Raw genomic sequence first — 15,952 nt, 5'->3', positions numbered from 1 at the left:
CAACAACCTTTGTTTCATTTATAGTTGTATGAAGATTATTTATTTGTTTATTTATTTATTTGTATTTATTATTTATTATTTTTTTGTATTAAATATTGCCTTATATTTTTGATCAAAAAAGATAACAAGTTGAGCAGCAGGGTTGGAGGGTTGACCATTGAAATTAAAGACATCCCAACATGACGAGCCGCAGGAACATAGACTGGTGTTAGTCAAGACGAATCCCATTGTGAGTATTGGTATAGAATCTTGGTATGCACAGAATAATATCTTATAAAATTTTAAGGTTTTTTTAAAACTTTGATATTTGGGGTCATGGTTTGAAAGTGATCTGCAGAATCAAAGAGAACCGTCAGCTATAAAATGATGGTGCAGTGGTCATTTGCATTCGTTGTCGTCAACGTTAGAACCAAAACATACAATACAAATATTATTATTATTATTGATCAAAACCAACAAAAAGAGATAGACAAATCATCATCATCATCATAATTTATCAATCAAATCAATTATAATTTTAAAATGTTAGACAAAACACAAATTACAGTTAACCAAATAACAGAACTATTAGAAGAAGCTAAAGAAAGTTACAAAAATGATATCAAAGAGTTGAATGAAGAAATAGAAAAACTAACAAAGACAAGAAAAGAGTTGTTAGAATTTCAAAAAGTAGTCGATATATCAATGATTGCTGATCCTGTTACACTCGTTGTTGGTGGAGTAAAGTTTCAAGCATCAAAGGCAACACTCACCAGCATCAAAGGCACATACTTTGATGCAATGTTGTCTGGTGATATCAAAATTACTTCTGTTACTGGCAAACCAAACACTTTCTTTATTGACAGGTATGAATGTACACAACGATTAATTAATATATTTTAAACACAAACTAATAATATTATTATTTTTACTACCTATTTAGAGACGGAACTAATTTTGCATATATTTTAAATTATCTTCGTGATCATGATGCAGTTATATTCCCAGCATCGATCAAAAGTGCAATCGAAAGGGAATTACAATTCTATAAAATCACAATTCCTGAGCCACCTTGCTCTATGTTGGACCATGTTCAAATGGCTCCTGTTTATGAATGGCTAGGTTCACATAAAAAATTAAATTTAATTTATAAAGTATGTTTAAATCTTATTGAACCAGAGTAATTAATATACAAAATAACATCATTATTAATAATAACTAACAATTTCTTTTTTTCTTTCTTTCTTTTTCTTTCTTTCTAGGCAACAAAAGATGGATTTGAAGCTAAATCATTCCATGATAAATGTGATGGAAAAGGTGCAACTATTACATTTATTAAATCAATTGAAGGCGAGGTATTCGGTGGCTATAACAGCCAATCATGGAATTCAGATAACAATCAAGATGGTTATGGTGACACAAATTGTTTTATTTTCACAATCATCAACAATTATGGAAGAGAACCAACCAAGTTTGTGGCTATACCAGGCTTTACCGATGGTTATGTGTATGGGTACTCCACACATGGTCCAATGTTTGGATCTGATATTCAGATTTGTAGTAATAGCAACAACGACATAAATAGCTACTCTGGTTTCCCTCATCACTATCACGAGTCATCAAAGATATCACAAGGAAGATATACTTTTTGTTCATTTGATGAAATCGCAATGGAAGAAATCGAGGTATTTACAACTGATTAAACTTTTAATTAATTCTATTTAAATAAATTATTCACAATCCCAACAAACCAATAATCCTTTTTTTTTTGCGATGATTTTTAAAGTGATATTTGCAAATATCTTTATGATAATGATGATGTGTTAAAAGAATTACAATGAGAAAAGGTAAACTACTTATACATGGTCTTGAAACCTAAATTGATGGGTGGTATCGAACGATGGATTCTAGATATCCAAGATGACAAAATATCGGGAAAGTATGAAGTAACAAAAAAGATCTTTTTGATTTGGTTTTCTCTGACATTCCATTTATAATTCATGCATGTATCACTTCGTTTTTCTCCTCCTAAAGGAGAAACGTACAAGTATAAATAGGGAATAATGGTACCATTTGATTCAATAATAATAATCAAAACTAAATATTTAAAATGTCAGATCCAATAATTCAACAAATTAATTCTCTTTTACAAGAGCAACAAGTACGATATTCAAATGAAATTAAAGAATTAAAAGAAATAATTAAAAAAAAGGATGAAATTTTAAACAACAATACAACATCAACATCAGTGGCCAAATTAACCAAGGTAGAGTTCCAACCAGACATTGTAGATCCAATCACACTAAATATTGGTGGTTCAGAGTATCAAACAACAAAAGAGACATTGCTTAAGGTTAAAGGATCATACTTTGATAAACTATTAAAAGGGGAAATCAAAGCAACCAATATCAATGATAAATCAAACTCTTTCTTTATTGACAGGTATGCATAAATATGTATTATTATTATAGTCCGAGACTAAAGTTGTAATTAATTAATTGTTTTTTTTTGTTTTAAATTTCTAGGGATGGAACTAATTTTAAATATATTTTAAATTACCTTCGTACTGAAGATCCACTTGAGATTCCACAATCAATTTTGAATGAAATCGACAAAGATTTGGCATTCTATAAAATCTACATTGAACACCTACCATCCCCATCTGTAATAGTCGACCAATATCAAATTGCCAACTTTTCTAAATGGATTGGAAAGAAATCAAATTTAACTCTTCTCTACAGGGTAAGAAAGATATCATTTTTTTAAATTCATTTTATTATCACAACACTAACAACAATAACTATATTTATGATCTGTAGGGTACTCGTAATGGATTTAAAGCATCAACATTCCATTCCTTGTGCGATGGAAAAGGTCCAACTATTACCTTGATCAAATCAGATGATCTTAGCATTTTTGGTGGATACAACAGTCAGTCTTGGAATTCGGAAAACAAGTTCTATGGTGACGATCAGTGTTTTATTTTCACTATGCTCAATCATGTAGGAGTGCCACCAACCAAGTATTATTCAAAGGATCAATCATATGTCAAGGGTGATCCAGACTCTGGCCCTATCTTTGGGGCTGCTCATGATATCAATATCATTGATCGTGCCAACATTGCCAGAGATGATTTATGTTATCAAAGTTTCCCATACTCCTATGTAGATACTACCTTTAAAGGAAGCAAAACTCTGACATCCAAGCTTGACTTTACAGTGTTAGAGATTGAAGTATTTGCTGTTTCACACTAAACACATTGATAAAAAATAAAAAGAATAAAATAACTATCATCTTTATAAAAATAGTTTTGTTTATAAACCTATTTATTTATTTATTTATTTATTTATTTATTTATTTATTCGTTTGTTTGAATTAAATATTTGCCCAATATTTTTGATCATAGATAACAAATTGAGCAGCAGGGTTAGAGGTTCCAGCACCTCTTCCAGCAGCTGTTACAAAGACAAGTTTTGTGACGGGATCTACATTGGGAAGATTGTGACCAGGTGGTGGATAGAATACGTATTTATAAGTACCTGGTGGAGTTACTGTAATGAGGTCGGAAAATTGAAGAGGAATGGAAGCATAGATGGCATTGACTACACCAGATGCAAGAGTTGTTTCACTTCCAGATGCTTCTCTTCTAAACACTCCATTTGGTTTAATGTAGAGTTTCTCAACTCCGTTGGTGAGGAATTGTCCATGAATCAGTGCATCACCAAACTCCATAAAGGTACCTGGGATCATCTTGTATGGCGAGGTTGGAGCAGATCCTTGAGAGTAAACAAGTGCTCCAAAATAATTGGTCACTGTCATTGAAAATTGTGACGATCCGTATGTTGGTGGGGCAACAAATAGGTAACGAGCTTGACCATAGAAATTAAGGCATCCCAACATGACAGGCAGAAAAATTCCTGACTGACCGTAGGCACATAGATTAGTGCTAGTCAATACCCATTTTTCTGCTAAAGTGAGAATAATGAGACCACCAGTAAATTTAGCTTCCCAAACTTTGGTTGTAAATGAGTTGTCATTGTAGAGACGAATACCTCCGTCAGTATCAACCCTAAGGTAGCTTTCACCATTGGTTAGGAATTGACCTTTAAACAACGTGTTCTTGTTGGTGTCAAGTGCATCAAGATAGTCTATTTGAGCACCAAGTGGACGTGCAAGACCAGAATAATTGAGTGGTTTTAATCTAGACCATGTTACCCTTCCAGCGCTGTTTTGAACAATGACTCCGTCACGAACAACTTGCAAGTATGATGATTGGAGAGGAAGAGGAGATTTGTCAAGATACCAAGCACCACGGGATAGTGCTCCTGATTTGGTACCCCACAATCCAATGTTATAGTCAGACTCTACCTTGAATGAGAAAGGTGCAGTAAATGATTGGTCATACTGAGAAGAAAGTACCTGGTAGATGTGACTATTGGTTGGGCCTGCTTGGAAACCAATCTTGATGCCTGTAGGGGAGAGAGAAAAGTAGGTGTATGGTTGTCCAACTCCTGGATTGAGAGGGTACTTGATCATCACTCCCAAATCGTTTACTCCCAATGTCAACGATTGTCCTGCCGCCAAATAACTTGATCCAGCAGATGGAATTTCGAATCTCTTTTGATAGGTAATAGTCCAAGTGTGATAAAAGAACGTTCCAGTATGTTTCAATTTTGCTTTTGAAGTTGTACCTCCAATATGTGATGGAATTTTACAAGTAATATAGGCATTTTCACATTCAATCTCTAATCCTTCAATAAAAAGGAATGGAACATAGGTATAAGGAGTTGGCATTCTAAATTGTAATCCTTCTGGTGGGACTGTGAAACTGTATAAATCTAATAAATAAAAAAGTATTGTGTTAATATATTAATTTATAATTGATTTTGTTTTTGTTCATTTGTGTTGATACATACCAGTTGGACTATTTTCAACAGTCAATGCAAGTGTATCTGGAAGTTGAATATTATTTCCATTTCTAGCAACATTATAAAGAGTACCTGCATTATTCCAAACATAAATACTCATTGATGGATGTGCACTGAATGATTTGATTTGACCTTGTTTCGAGTACCATGTAAAGTTGTAGAAACCTAATGGAAGACTGAGAATGTTGACTGATGCACTGTTGTAATAGTGGGTGGCTGGAGAAAAGACTCCTAGTGTCTTGGTGTATGATGGTACAGTTAAACTGGTTGTAAAGTCAATGGTGGTACCATCAACTAAATGGTCAAAGATACTGGGTGTGGTGATCACAAGGTTTGTTGTGCCATAGGGTACATTAAATTTGAGAGTTCCATTGGCTGGAACGGCATAGTTGAACACAACATAGACACCATTCATGATGGATCGAGCTAAAACAACGTATTGGGTGACCGATGGAGGAGGCGAATTGGCATACACTCCATATGTTTGGCCCGGCGTGTTACTATGCCAAAAGGTGAGTGTTACCGGTGCATTGTAATCAATGGTTACCATGGTACCACTGTAAACAAGTGTGCAATGGTCTGCAAAAGTCTGGGAGGTGATGACGTTGGCGCATACAGAGGGTGATTTACACCATCCAAATTTTGATAGATCGTATGTACCAAATTGCAAATTCAATTGTTCACTACCAGCTGTTAAAAATCCTTGACATTTTTTGTAATCAGATTGAGCAATTGGGAAATCTTTAACAATGGGAGACGAGAATGGGAACGATGGAATGTACGAGAAATATCCAGGCGATGGATAAATGTAGATACGAGCATTGGTTGGGAAATAATCCATACTAAATGAGAAACCAATAGCACCAGCCACTGTATTTTGTGATGCCAATACAGTACTACCTGATTTGATTTGAACTGTGTGTCCTGCCATTTTAGTATCTATATTATTGAATGTATTGTCTTTGTCATAGTCCATAAAGACAGAGCCAGAGGCAACTAAAACACTAGTGTAGGTGATTGGGAACTCTTTGTATAGCTTTGTCAAAGTTGTACCAACCATTAAATAAGTTGAAAACGTTAAAGGTGTTGAACTTGTTTTAGGTGGTACTGTACACGTCCAAATGTTACTTGGTGGTATGCTTGAACAAACTAATAGTGAAGTTCCAATATAATAAGATGGCACTCTTGGATGATAGATATTTTCAAAACTAATAGCTTGACCCAATGAATTAAGTCCTCCACTATAAGCATTCAATATACCATTACGATAGACATCAAATGTTGTCGCTTGTTGATTAATGTTGGAACCTGGGGGTGCGTAAATAGTAGGATTTACAATACCAGGTGAGTATACAGCAACATTGATAGAGTTGGTAGGATCAGAGATGGTGTACGATTGACATTCAAATGAGATACGGAAACGACCATATGGAAGTGATATACTTCTTCCACTACCGAATGTATTGTCAAAGAATATGGATCTTGGTTCTCCAAATATTCTCTTGTCGTAGAAACCAATGTCAAACGATTGTGGTTGTTTGTTGACTGTAAAGTCTGCTCTCCAATTATTTATAATTGGTATATAACTTGCATTAGTCGAAGATACATTGATGAGACAATTTGATGGGCAATCAATTCTTGACATTGATGGATAGAATCTTCGAGTAACCAAAGTAGAAGCAGCAGTTGGGTATGACAAAATATACATAATTGAATTGGTAAATTCAGAACCTCTCGTGTCAAAAGTATTATTAAATACACCATCAATATGAGCATCAACATATGTACTTAGATTAATTGTAAATTCTAAAATAATTAAATAATAATAATAAATAAATAAATTAGTTTAATTTTCTAAATTAATTAATTAATTAATTTATAACATACCATAAGATAGTGTAAGAACACCAGTATTACTATCAACTACAATGATACAACCAGCTTCACCAGATGATTTTTGATAAGATGCAATACATGAAGGAGTGACACAGAATCCATAATCTTTTAATGGATAAACTCCATAATGTAGTGGGATATAGTTGTAGTCACCGTTTCTAACCCATCCATCACATCCATATCGTGCATGGTAGTAAGTATTGGATTTCATTCCAAATATTAATACTTGAACCGATTCTACTGATTCTCCTGGCAAGAGAGATGTGAGAGTGGCTGTGATCATTGTCTTGTTGACAAATGTGAGCTGTTGATATGATATTGGTCGATTCATATTTGATACAACATTCAAATAACTGTTTTGAGGTGATGTTGAGGTTCCACTGTTGACAAAGTCGACACCTCTGATTGTGAGTACTCCTGACGATTCAGTGTATGATGTGATACGAGGTGTTGAATACGACATACCGTAATCGGACAAGTATGATGTCGTAACTCTACCACTAAAAGAGACAGTGAGAGTATTAACTTCACCAGTGCTTGGTGGAACAATACATTCGAGGAATTTGTTGAATGGAGTGCAACTGATTGGTGTAGAACCAAGTTTGACATAGTCAATAGCTTGACGAGACATACCCCATCCACCTCCTTTAATGATAATGACTCCACCTGATGAACTAACACGACTTGGTGAGATTGATTCAATAAAAGGTTGATCCAAAGTGAATGACTTGAGATTACTACCAATATTATCGACTGACACCAAGAGTTGAGAGTCGCGAGTTATTTGTGGTACTCGAACGGTCAAGATATCATCACCCATATCACCTGGTGGCAGGACTGTTGATCTTGTATCCTTAAAGTATGACAATGGTAATGCATCTCCATTGGCAAATGAATCACCAACCACTGTCACCAAATCACGAGCAAACCCATGACTTGGTAATACTGCAACGATATTTGGAACATAGGAATAATTGAATTGAGTATTTGTGATTTGATTCAAATGGAATACTGATGTCTGTCTAATACCATTGCTATTGTCGTTGGATATTGAAACATTGACAAAGTTGTTGACAGCAACTCTACTTTTAATTCTACATCTGATGGTGGAGTCAACATGTTGAATAATATTAAAGCATTGGTATTGATCAATAGAAATGTACAATGCATTGTCATTACCATTGCTACCACTATTACCAAAGTTAGCACCATTGATTGTTATCTCTGATACTGATCTTGTTATATCTGATACTAATACACTGTTGATTATTGGTTGATTGTATGAGAAATAGAATGGAGTGGATTGAATGTGATTCGATGAGAATGATACGAGGTGGTTGATGCCTGTGTTTGGTGGAACGACACATTGTACAAGTTGTGATGTCTGGAATGTTGTTTGTGAGCATTTAGCACCACCAACTGTGACATTCAAATTTGATTGGAATCTATATCCATTGACCGATAGTTGATATCCTCCAATTGATGCACCATTGTTTGTTGATAAACTGGTGATGATCGGTCCTGATTGAGTACAAAGAGTCGAGAATGAATTCGATTGGAACGATGAAAGAGTAGTCATTTGAGCATCACATAACTTGGAGTTGAGTGTTGCAATCAAGATACCATCCACTGCTCCACTTTCAGAAACATATCCATCATAATCTGATGATAATGGTGAATAGTAAAATGTCAAGTCACCAAAGTTCTTTGAAAGAGTCGATGCTGTCATTTGAATACGTTTCAATGTGTTGGTGAGGCAAACGATTGACATTGGTGAACATATTTCAATCTTGTATTGTTGTTGTTGTTGACCTCCACCACCGATTGCCAAATAACATAATTCAATGTGTTCAGAAGACACTCCATATTGAACAGAGTTGACTTCATCGAGGTATTTGATGATTTGGTTGGATGTTTGAGTGATTGGATTTTTGAGTAATACTTTGATACCTTGATTCTCTGATGAAATATCAACCCATTTGTCCAATGATTCTTTTAATAGGTTGATTTGTTGGTTGTCAAGTTGTAATAATTCATCTGGTGTAAATGCAGCTTGATCAATAAAGTTGAATAGTTGTTGGAGTGGTGATACTATATTTTGGTTGGTTTCAATATCTGATGTTGTTGTTGTGGGTATCGTGAATAATGACATCATATGACGAGCTGCAGGTTCATCATCGTCGGTATCCATCTTTGCGCTAAATGGACGAATAATGATGTATTTCTCATACAAGATTGGCAATGGTGGTAGTCTCTTCATATTATAGAAATCAGCAAATGATTGAATATGATCGGTTGTCTTGACTTTAAATAATAACTTAAACATTGAATCCGATGACCAATCGGGATAAGGGGAATTTACTAGTGACCAAGTGGCAGCAGCAGTATTTTTGAATGATCCAATATTGACATTATCAGCAAATGTAACCAAATCAATAGCACCGACTGCAGTAAAACATCCACCAATTAAACTAGGTGGTGTACCAGGAACAATGCCTGTGATTTGCTGCAAATAAAAATGATAGAAAATATTTTGTTAGCAATTATAATTATTATTATTATTATTATTGTTATTATAAATACATACATTTGAAATTAATTTTGAAATGGCAATAAGGATACCATTGGACCAGTTGAGTGGACTAGTTCCATAAGCTAATGGACTGGCATGACCCTTGATGTTTGATTCTCTTGCAACGACAGTGAGTAAAAGGAGATACGATAATTCATCGGCACAAAGTTGATCAGATTTCAAAATGATAGTTGTACCATCGACTGTTACTGTTGATTGAGCAATAGTAGTGTCAATCGCAATGTTAAATTGATTGGGTGATGATATGGCCAATCCACTAAGTAGAGGTGGTAGTTTACGAAGCTCTTCTTGGAATAGACTGACAAACTTTAGAATCTTGAATGTATTGTCTGTACCACTAAACTCGAATATTCTTGTTGAATACATTACTTCTACCTCTCTAGGTTTTCCATAGGCAATAGGTAGACTGACTGGTACTGGTGGTGGCGATGCAGGGGTTACAGGTAGTTCAGTGACGGTGGGTGCACTTGATCTAATGGCCTTTTCCAATGTACATCCTTTAATGGGATCAATATCACCAATTAAACATATTCCAGCTACACCTTGACTGTATGCAACAAATAGAGGTGCAAAGGCATCTTGTGCTTTGATTCCTTTGATTGATTTAAAGTGGGCATCGGGATACACCAATTCAAATTCATGACCAACACGAGTTGGAGTAAGATCGGTACGCATAACTTTGATTGGTGGTAATAGTCTATCAACAGGTACATTGGTCGTGGGGACGAGTAAATTGGGTGTCTTGGGAGTATAGACATTGACAGGTACAGGGTTGGTTGTATCCACTGTATAATCATACAGATCGAATGTCAACTCACCAGTGTATCCCAAAGTTGGTATTCTTTCCATTCTAATGGTCTGATGAACAGATACAGTGTAGGTCACAGACTTGTCTGTTTTATGGTCAACTGGAACAATATAGGATGACCCGACAAACAAATATCTTAAAGGTCTGGCTGGATCCATAACTGGTAGATTTCCATTATACAAGACATAATACTGCAATGATTGTGTTAATTGAATATCAGTCATTGTAGCTGGTGCAATGGTGGGGGCTGGAACTATAACACCAGTACCAAAAACATTATCACCTGGTGCGAATCTTGTGATAGTAGGTGCAATCGAGTTGATTGGGTTACGATTGACAAGGTTAAACACATTCGCTGGATTAAATGTTAATGGTATGGTGGTTACACCTGCAGGCGCAGGAAGATTAATATCTCTTGGCGAACTATCAACCATTTCCTCAAAACGTGTCTGTCAATGGAATAAAAGTAAAGAATTAAGAGTTAGTCATATAAATAAATTAAAATAATAATTATTATTTAATTTAAATAATGAATACATACGACTGATCCATATCTGGAAACAAAACGATTGAATTGATAAACAAGTTCAGGTGATTGAATACACAACATACCACCACCTCTTTTTGGTTGATTCAAGTGACGATTAGTATCACCAAAACAAAACATATTTTCACCTTGGTTCAGTGCACCTGCTCCAATCTTTGGTTCCAAGTTGAATGCAAGTTTGGAATGATCGTTATTTCTAAAATATGCATATCCTCTCTTTCCCAATGTATCAGTTGGTAAAGGAATTTCTAAAAGAAAGAAAGAGAGAGAGAGATGATGATTGATTATTAATATATTATATATAGATATATGATTTCTTTCTTGGATGATATACATACGAGTTACATGAACATTATAAATACCGGGTACTGGGAAAAGAGTTGGTGGACCTTTAAGCCAAGTTGATACAAAGAAACTTCTTTTGTAGTAATTGACCATTACCTCCCAGGCATCGAGACCATCTTGAACCAACTTTTCTGGAGTCCTTACGGCAGCAAGTGGTCTCGGTCTATTAGCAACAATTAATCTTGATTCTCCTGGTCCGCCAAAAAATGGAGGTACACGTGCTGGGTCGACAGGAATACCAAATGTCACTGCAACAGGTGCAGGACTTGTAATCACATTTGTCTTTTCAAAATAATGAGCTGTACCAAACCCAGGAACAACTGCATTAACTACCCAATAACAAATATTACCTAAATCAACTTGATTAATATTATTTTGACAAATCTATTTAAAGGAAATGGATAAAATTAGTGTTTGAGTTGAGAAAAGGAATTAATCACTACTCTTTACTACTTACATCAGCAAATTCATCCATTTTTGCAAGACCATAATTTGCATTTCTTGCTGGAGCAGGAGTTGTAAGGATAATTAATTCTTTGAGCCATGTGGTGGTTGTGAGGTATGCTCCATGGTAGAGGGGTGTGACGAGAGGTGCTCCAAAAATACTTGGTCGACCAACGGGAAAGGCGTGGTTTTTAATAAAGTATTCGGCTACTCTGTCAACACCTGCAGCATCGAGTTTGTAACAAAAGAAATGTTGTCCCATAGTACTGCTGTCTCCAGCCCACAAGGTATCTGCAGAGAATGGTTGCTCCGATGTAGCATAGGTGGTGTGTGCTGGCTTGGTTGGAGTGCCACGTACATCAACGAAAACTGGAAAGTGTGGTTGTGAATGCATTATATGTATACCCGATTCTAAACGACTACCATCTGGAGAAAACTCCCAAAACAGCATTCCTTTAACATGTCCATAATCAGAAGATGCACTAGTTGGTCCATCAGTCTGATCATTAAAAAACATGTAACCGTATTGTGTATCTTGCAACCATTGGTGATAGGTTAATGATAATGGTCCGTTTACAAATTCCAAGTCAGTTTTAAATTCCATTGTTTTGTCTTTGACCGATGAATCAGTGTACATGTATGCCTTGTTGGTGTTGAAACCGCTTACTTTGGTGTGTGTGAATTTCTTGATAAAGAACCAGTCGACTGGTGAGTTTGATCCATCTGCCTCTGGTTGTCCAAAGCATGACAGACCATTCTGTCGGTAGTACACCTCATCAATAGAATCGATACCGTTCACTTTAACAACAACTTTGGCTGGTCCTGATACAGTACTGATTGGTTTCCAACATATAATTTGGGTTGGTGTAACAATTGTTCCTGTTCTTCCCAAGACACATGTTTCCGTCCCAATCTTGATTGATGTTGTTGTGGTTGTTGTCCCAAGATTGATACCATTAATGGTTATAAGCATAAAACTACCATCCAATTTAGTATTTACTGATTTCTGTCCTTGTTTTGGTGAAATACTCAATATGGTTGGTACTATAATTAGAAATAGAAATAAATAAAATATTAATAAATAATAAATAAATAATTTATAATTTTTTTTACTTACAATTTGCATCGATATTAATTTGTATCTTATTTGCTAAAAGACCAGATGAAAGCATAACATTGGTATTTAGTAAACCTGATAAAAAGGTTGGTGGTAGAGTACAAATGATTAGTGTTGGAGTTGGTGGAGTCGGTGTGGTACTGATCATACAATTGTCAGTGCCAATTGTAACTTTGGTGGGATTGACTAGATTGGTACCATGAATCGTAACTTGACCACCACTCTTTGATAACTTGGCAGGTGTGATGTTATTAATCAATGGTCCTTCATAGGTGTATTTTAAAGTGGTGGTGTAGGTTTGTGAAGATGGTGATGAGGTTAATGGCAATGTTGAACCCAATAAACCGACAATAATAGAAATATCTTCACTGACTGTTCCATCGAGTTCAGGTTCTTCAAACTTTGAAGGTGGAATGATACATTGAATCGATCCAAATACAGGTGCAGGTGCAACCATAGTTGGTTGACATAATCTATCACCTATTTTAATTTCAAATGAACTTCCTTCAACAACTCCATCCAACTGAATATTTACTATTGTACCTCCTGATGCTATTCCTCTTGTAGTATCCATTGTCAAAATGGAAGGTTCTACAAATTGAACACCAAAACCAACTTTTGAATAATCACCAAATGTTGTAGTGAGGGTTATTGGAAGATGAGCTATTGTTGGAAGGTCATTAAACACATGAAGATAGATTTTGTTGTTATCAATCACATTGAATTTGGTTGAGTCAAGTACAGTATCACCATATTTGACTTGAGTGATATCATAGAAAGCTTGTCCTTGAATAGTCACTACAAATGTTCCTTTGGTGTATGATAGTAAAGGTTCTGTATTTGAAATGATTGGTTCTACAAATTAAACAAATAATAAATAATAATTAATATATTGTTGTTGAAAATAGCCTGTGTCTTTTTTTAGTTTCTACATACTATAATATCTGAATTTAGGAAGGGTTGTTACACCAAAAGGTAATGAAAGAATTGAAGGGTTATTATCAACAAAGATAACAACATTGACATCAACATCATTTACTCCAAATAGTGTTGGAACGGTACATTTGATCTCGTCAGTGTACGCTAAAGCAACATAGGCAGTTGTTGGACATAATAAACTATTGATTTTAACAACTCCATCTTTAATATTGGTTCCTGTTATTGTTATTGTACTACCGGGTGATCCTCTTTCTGGTGTTATCTTTTTGATTGAATGTTCTATTGGGATTAAAATGTTAGTTTGAAATCTTTATGAAAAATATAAAATGATAAAGACTTACGAATAAAAGTATATTTCAAAGGAGTTGGAGGGTATAATACTTCAAGATTGTTGAGTTTGAGTGTTACAATCTTTGATAATACAAGATTGTATGGAGCAATACGAACGGGAGTAGTACACTTAATCTTGTAAGATACTGGAATAACAGTATTATCAGTGATGACAGTACATCCGGTACATAGTTCATCTCCAATATTGGCAATGATAGAGGTTGCTGCAAATAAATTGTCACCACTAAATATAATATCTTTTCCTCCTCCTGCCCATCCACTTTCAGGTTGAATTGATGTGATTGTTGGATCTAAAAGAAATAAATAAAAAATTAAATTAATTAAAATAATAAATACTATTATTATTATTTTTTTTTATACATACAAAGATAATTAAAAGTTGATGAAGATGTAATTACAAATGTGTTAAAGTTGATTGTGATTTTGAATGATAGTTGGGATGGGTCTGAAATGGTGGGTGTTAGACAAGTGAGTACCAGTCGAGAGGGTCTATTTATACTAGTACATTGAGCAGTACCAATCATAATAGATGTTGGAAGTAGTGGAAGGGGATCAGGATTATCATTGAGTGTAATCATCAACAAGTCACCTCCTATAGCCTTTCCAAATTTTGGTTCAAAATCTTCTATTTGAGGTTCTAAAATTAAATAAACAATTAATTAATAATTTAATAAATAAATAATAAACAATAATTTGTTAAATTAATGTTAATAATTATTAATAAACATACCCATTAAATCATAATTTAGAAATTCAGGAGCTGCAGTGGTAGCAGGAAGACCATCAACCTCCAAGTGTAATTTAACAAATGTTGAAGATATACCAATTAAAGAAGGTGTAGTACATTGAATTGATGCAGCAGTAGGAACATTAACGACGGTACATGGAACACCACCAAGAGTAATAGTTGTGAGTAGTCCTGCAAAGTAGAGATTATATCCTGTGATCGTTATGATAGTACCTCCACTTTTGAATCCACCAGTTGGTGATATTGTAGTAATCTTTGGTGCTATAAGAGAGAGAGAAAGAGTTAGTTTAGTTCAATTAATTTAAATTCATTTATAATTAATTGAATTCATTTAACATACCATAATATTTAAATGCAATAGTTGTTTTCTCAGCAGCAGCATTGAAAATGATTAGAGTAGCATCTATAGTACCAGGTGCAGGTATATCACCAGGCAGTGCTGGGAATGTGATCGTTAGTTGTGATCCACTAGCAACGGGAGGAACTAAATCGACGGGAGGATGAGAAATGGGAGGGTTTGAAACAATGACAGAGTACACTGATACAGTGTCGGCAGTAACAGTGTAAACCTTAACAGCACCTTTGTATCCGATAAACACATTGGCTGCCATATTGATGGTTGGTGGTGCGCCATTCACCACAAGTACCAAGACTACCAATAATAATAATGATATCAAAGATATAAATTGCGGCAATTTAAACCGTATCATTATTATTATTCTTTTTTGTTGTATATATGTCTATATAGCTATACTTTGTTGTATACTAAGTACTTTAGTGTATTGATTATAATAACTAGACTGTTTGTTGTAGTGAAACGAACATGAACAAGTGATGATGAAGATGAGGAATCATTTGCGGGATACGAATCAGATTAGATTCTCTTCTCGACCGTGTAGAAAGATCACATGTGCAATGAATTCATTATTATTATTATTGTTGTAACCCTAGGTATGGTGAAGTTAGTTTGGTTGGTTTGTTGATGACAAACTTGATCGTCGTTCGCATGTTGTTTACATCATTGTCGTTGCCTGAAAGTGCATGCACGATAAATATAGATATTATACACAAAAGACCGCAACTCGCTACATGTTAAGTTCATAGTTATGATTGGTGTTGTTGCAAGCAATCTTTGCATTATCGCGCGTGAGATAAAAAAAAAAAAAAGGTTTTTTTCCTCCTTTGTCTTTGTGAAGTTGCACTTGCGGTTAGTCGAAGACGACAGGGTATCTCGAGAAAATAGATTGCTAAAATATC

The 15,952-nt window shown here is 34.9% G+C and overlaps 4 protein-coding genes across 4 annotated transcripts; 2 read left to right on the top strand and 2 right to left on the bottom strand.

Moving 5' to 3' along the window:
* Positions 1–522: 522 nt before the first annotated feature.
* DFA_02136 (uncharacterized protein) lies at positions 523–1,682 on the top strand (the record flags this gene model as incomplete). Its single annotated transcript, XM_004357563.1, has 3 exons — positions 523–845; positions 923–1,133; positions 1,242–1,682. The coding sequence occupies 3 exons, from the start codon at positions 523–525 to the stop codon at positions 1,680–1,682; spliced, it is 975 nt and encodes a 324-aa protein (XP_004357620.1).
* Positions 1,683–2,089: 407 nt separating this feature from the next.
* DFA_02135 (uncharacterized protein) lies at positions 2,090–3,299 on the top strand (the record flags this gene model as incomplete). The annotated part of the gene is made up of 4 exons (XM_004357562.1): positions 2,090–2,421; positions 2,505–2,721; positions 2,799–3,143; positions 3,288–3,299. 4 exons carry the CDS (start codon positions 2,090–2,092, stop codon positions 3,297–3,299), a joined length of 906 nt encoding a protein of 301 aa, XP_004357619.1.
* Positions 3,300–3,354: 55 nt separating this feature from the next.
* Positions 3,355–10,638, bottom strand: DFA_02134 (uncharacterized protein; the record flags this gene model as incomplete). The annotated part of the gene is made up of 4 exons (XM_004357561.1): positions 3,355–4,817; positions 4,896–6,713; positions 6,795–9,309; positions 9,391–10,638. The coding sequence occupies 4 exons, from the start codon at positions 10,636–10,638 to the stop codon at positions 3,355–3,357; spliced, it is 7,044 nt and encodes a 2,347-aa protein (XP_004357618.1).
* An 83-nt stretch (positions 10,639–10,721) lies between these two features.
* DFA_02133 (uncharacterized protein) lies at positions 10,722–15,405 on the bottom strand (the record flags this gene model as incomplete). The annotated part of the gene is made up of 9 exons (XM_004357560.1): positions 10,722–10,999; positions 11,090–11,480; positions 11,554–12,584; positions 12,658–13,512; positions 13,594–13,875; positions 13,938–14,237; positions 14,312–14,584; positions 14,678–14,956; positions 15,036–15,405. The coding sequence occupies 9 exons, from the start codon at positions 15,403–15,405 to the stop codon at positions 10,722–10,724; spliced, it is 4,059 nt and encodes a 1,352-aa protein (XP_004357617.1).
* Positions 15,406–15,952: the final 547 nt, after the last annotated feature.

The sequence above is a fragment of the Cavenderia fasciculata genome, assembly GCF_000203815.1.
Source record: "Cavenderia fasciculata unplaced genomic scaffold Scf_Dfasci-G-b-126g04.f1-5, whole genome shotgun sequence".
In the NCBI taxonomy this organism is placed as follows: domain Eukaryota; phylum Evosea; class Eumycetozoa; order Acytosteliales; family Cavenderiaceae; genus Cavenderia; species Cavenderia fasciculata.
This window is presented reverse-complemented; position numbering and strand designations above follow the sequence as displayed.